The sequence below is a fragment of the Pholis gunnellus genome (genome assembly GCF_910591455.1).
Source record: "Pholis gunnellus genome assembly, chromosome: 9".
NCBI classification, from domain to species: Eukaryota; Metazoa; Chordata; class Actinopteri; order Perciformes; family Pholidae; genus Pholis; species Pholis gunnellus.
In genome coordinates, this window is record NC_136535.1 from 23,068,263 (window position 1) to 23,073,158 (window position 4,896).

Consider the following 4,896-nt stretch of genomic DNA (forward strand, 5'->3'; position numbering starts at 1 on the left):
CTGTGTAGGCGACGGCCTTATCGCCTCTCTGTCTCCACGGCCACGTCAAGTTGTCCATAAAAGTGTAAAGTGAATGAGTTTGTAGTCAGGGGGTGAGGGTCGAGATAGACGCCACGGTGTCAAATGATAAATAACAAAGGGAAATGGAAGTAGGGAAAGATAAAGAAGGGTCAAATGGGATTTGTTTTTTAAAGAGACATTGAGAAATTGCTGGATAAAAACGGGAACCTGGACGTTTGTTTCGTGGTTTACACTCCTGAAATATAAAAAAAAACTACACACGTGTAAGGCTCCTTCAAACTGGAATACATTCCCCTCAAACATACGACCCTTAACATAATTTCACATGTTTCAAATTGGGTTTTCTTCCAATTTTAAGTTACATTTTATGCGTTTCATATGATGATATGTTAAACAATACAAACGATAAAGTGGTTGTATTGGTTGACTTGTTGATTTTTGTTGTTTCGTTTTTGTCTTTCCTAAAACTTAAATGTCTTTGTTTCGTTTCTTGTTACTCATTTCCGTTCGCATTGTACGTCAGGAATCCCTCGAAAACGAGATGGTCCATCTCGAGGGGTTCATCATAATGAACGACACACTGGGAACATCACAAAGGGAAAACGGGACAATTCTCTTGTGGTTGAGACTCCTGAAAAATACAAGTTCTGAAACAAATGAAATGAAATCCAACCAAACAGACCTGCATTAAACACAGGCTTCTCTTGGTTGCAGTTGATTGCCGCTGACCACTGATTTCAATGATTAACCTTGCACCTCATAACCCTGCACTGTTAGACTAGCCTTCACGATGCTTGTGCAGAACATTTTTACAGCACATTAATGCACAATTGTGCCTGAAAGTGTATAAATGATGTAACCTTCTCTGTTTTAAGTAAAAAAACAAGTCAATGAACTCACTTTGTCTCCGTTTTTTGTTCCAATAATGGAAAAGAATGTTATTTCACCTGTTGGAAATCTCAAAAGAATAGGCATGAACCCTTTGAGCGTAATGGTTGTGTGACAGAAGACATTATAGAACCCATGATGATATACACATATATGTGTAAAATTAGAGATGACTTTCAATACTATGATCATTCCTGTTCCTCAAATTACACGAAACCACGGTGACAAAGTCCACTGGTGATAGGACAACAAACAACAGCATGGCACACACACCACCCTTTGACCTATTAATCATCGCACACACACACACACACACACACACCAGCAACACAAACTTCGTTATCCGTAAACTGAGATACGTCTGTCTTGATAGACTGCTCTCGTTTGTTTGCTGCCTTCTTACGTGGTAATGCGTGGGTCTGAGTACAGATTGAACGCGCTCACATTTCAGAGAGTTGATAGCAAAAAAAAAAAAGTGACTTTCTTCTGTTTGCTCTTGTTTGTTTCTCTTGGCAGCCTTTTGGCAGCACTGCGACTGTCAATAGTGTGACTTTCCTGTTCTGTAACAAATGGTATGAAAAAACAACGGGAGTGAGGGTCAACCTAAGCTGTTGTATGCTGCTAAAATGTGTTAAAACACGATCCAGTACAGACCCCTGTAGGAAACTTATGGCCACATAGCGCAAGTAAAGGTACTTGAGCTATGTGGGGGAATGTGAACCTTTTTTCATTGTAGCCTATTTACTTGTCCTCCATTTTATTCTAATTCTTTCCATCAATTTTCCCCCCTCGCAGCTCTCCCTTGCCCTACTTTGTATCTTTTCACAACCTCCCATTTTTGGTATATTCACACTCCTCTCCTAATTTAACCGTCTTCACGTCTCCGTCATCTCACCGAGTCGTTTGTGTCAGCCTTTCATGTCTTCTACACAACAAACAGTCGCTTGGCTACGGGACAAAATGAGAGAAAGGCCTTTTATCAAGCAGGGGGGGGAAGAGATGCTTAAAGCTGTCCCAGAAGTATCACCAGTAAAATATCCTGCTGCCCCAAAAGAGTGTGTTGAATGAAGAGGATTGTAAGGCTCTTGCTAAGAAATGCTGGCTGCTCTGGTTGAAGTTAACAGTGCATTTATGACGCTGATAATGTAAAGCAAATCTGTGGCTCTGTGTGTGCTGAATGATCTCCTCCCAGCAGGTGACCATTGAACTCTCAACCCAGTCCCCCTGCTGAGCGAGCTGGCAGGGGGGTGAGGTCCACCTCCACGGAGACACACAACCCTCACACCTCCACCCCCGCCCCTCCTCCCCACATGGACTCATCCCTCACTCAGGCACTATAAAAAGTCTGCACATGCTGAAGTTGTTCAGTCTCATCACGAACTCCACCACCAGGTAAGACAAGCAACAGCCGTGGCTCTTACTGGGACTTTGGGTGGTAGTGTGGGTAGTCAGACCAGAATTAATGCTGGAGAACTTCTTTTTTTTAGAGCTTTCTGCAATCTGTAAACTTTGATGAAGTCGTGAACTGGTGGCAAATATAAGTTCCTCTGTCAGGAGATTACATTTTAACTTTGTGTTAACTTTAAACTGTGAGATTTTTTCATTTAACTTTGGGACCATGCTGTTTAGCCCCATGGCGATATTTTCAAGAAAACAGAGAGATCCCTAAATTGAAGTGTCTCTGTATTAAGATTGTCTCTAAGCTCAGAGAGATAACTTGGTAATTCTATGACTGTATTTTACTGTGAAGCCAGGATGAGCATTACATAGCAGTCCAGAGCTAATCATCTTGAGCAACCTCTCCCAATTTGTAGCCATCTCTAATCTACCCAGATTACAGGATATTTTAATTAGCAGCCATATGTTTAGTGTGAACTCATGTGGACCAATTCAGGGATGAGTGTGTAGCTTTAACGGTGAGTTTACCTTGTGTGTACTTCTAAACTCGCTCATCTGGCCTAGTGACTCACTGGATTAATGGGCTTTTCGTTTTTCTTAGTGCGATTTAAACAATGTTTTACTGAAACTCCTTTGACTGTAATACTGTGAGCGTGACATGTTTTGCTTCTTATTCCACTCTAGACCACCATCATGAAATTTGTCGCTCTCACTCTCGCCCTCCTGCTGGCTGTCGGTGAGTACTGAACGCGCTGTTTCTTACATAACCTGCGTGTACAGCTTTACTTAGCCAAAATATCAATATATTTATCTACTTCACGTTTAAAAATACCCCGTCTCTGACTGCTCGTCTCTCATTCCCACCTTTCCGTCCCTCCTCAGGCTCTCAGGCCGATACCATGCAGGCTGATGCACCAACCCAGCTGGCCCATGCCCGGAGTGTTATGAACATGTACCTGGATCAGGTGAAGGAGAGTGCCACCAAAGCCCTGGACCAGCTCGATGACACCGAGCACAAGGAGCTCAAGTAAGGCCACGTCATTCTCCTCAGTCAGTCTCACGTTCTGTAATTGACGCTTGCTCCGTCACTGCTCCACCTTTCTCAGTTATTTTTTTTTTTTACCATTTACTAAATAATATCCTTATTTTATTTCTCTGTTCCCTCCCAGGGCCCGCCTGTCTACACGCATCGAGGACTTGTACACCCAGATCAAGGCTCTGCAGGCTGCTGCTTCTCCCGTCACCGACAGTGTCGTCAGCACCATCGCCGACGCCACCGCCGACTTCCGCGCCTCTGTCATCGCTGATATTGACAGCCTGAAGGCCGATCTCGAGCCCAAGCGTGTTGCACTGAAGGAGGTCATCGACAGGCACATCGAGCAGTACCGCATTGTCCTTGATCCCATCGTCACAGAGTATTCCACCAAGCACACAGCAGATATCGAAATCCTGAAGGGAAAGATGGAGCCCATTGTGGAGGACCTGCGCAACAAGATTGCAACCAACGTGGAGGAGACCAAGGCCGCCCTGATTCCCATCGTGGAGGCTGTGCGTGCCAAGCTCGCTGAGCGTCTGGAGCAGGTGAAGGTGATGGTTGGCCCATACGTCGAGGAATACAAGGACCAGCTGAAGCAGGCCTACGAACAGGCCCAGGGCGTCAAGACCGAGGACCTCACTGCACTGAAGGAGCAGATTGCACCTTTGGCCGAAGACATCAAGGTTAAGCTCAACGCCATCTTCCAGCACATCGCTGCTTCTATTCAGAAGAACTAAATCCCTCCCTGTTCCTGTAACTAACCTCACCTACCTATCAGTCCCAGACCCATCCACCATTCTCTCCATTCCATTCTCTCCTCACAATGCGCAGCCAGACCACCTCCCAAAATGAAGCCGGTGACTAACTTGTTGTACTTGTTTGCAACAAAATGGCGGGACTCTTGCTCTCGCTCTCTCTCCGATGAAAACACCTTGCCTTTTGCGCACATGCTCAAGCACATGCAAGCAGCAGACACATAGAAACTCAGCACGCACATGCTTTACTCTTCGCACGACATGGCCAACTGCTTACGTTTTGTGTAGGAATTGTATGTGAATTACCACAAGTGCCTGAAACTCTGTGTAATGATGCTTGTCTGATGAAAACTGTGCTTTGACGAAATAAAGCTCAATAAACAAATGACTTGTTTATACTAAGCACCTCGGTCTCTGACTCTCACTTCAACCTTTCCCTAAATGGTCTGACTGTAATGAAGCGGAACATTAGACATCTAAAGCCAATATGAGAATAAAGATAACTTTATCGAAACTATAAAAAATAACAATATCAATAAGAGAGACATCCAACGACATATGAGATATGTCCGCCTGTGGTCCTGAAAGCTGTGATTAATGAGCTGATCTCTGGGATGTGAATTGGCCTATTGACCATATTAAGTCGTGTTGTGCTTTATTAGAGAGAAAGCCCAATTTACTGCTTTGGATCCCTCAGGCTGGAACCCTTCAACACTGTCCCATCATAGAGCCACGTGAGGTCACACACACACACACACACACACACACAAACATATCACAGCCACACCACTACACACT

The 4,896-nt window shown here is 44.4% G+C and overlaps 1 protein-coding gene across 1 annotated transcript; it reads left to right on the forward strand.

The window, feature by feature from the left end:
• The first annotated feature begins 2,212 nt into the window (after positions 1–2,212).
• Positions 2,213–4,503, forward strand: LOC306701495 (apolipoprotein A-I-like). The gene is made up of 4 exons (XM_079166814.1): positions 2,213–2,301; positions 2,992–3,043; positions 3,190–3,334; positions 3,477–4,503. Exons 2-4 carry the CDS (start codon positions 3,001–3,003, stop codon positions 4,078–4,080), a joined length of 792 nt encoding a protein of 263 aa, XP_079022940.1. The 5' UTR covers positions 2,213–2,301; positions 2,992–3,000; the 3' UTR covers positions 4,081–4,503.
• The last annotated feature ends 393 nt before the right edge of the window (positions 4,504–4,896 follow it).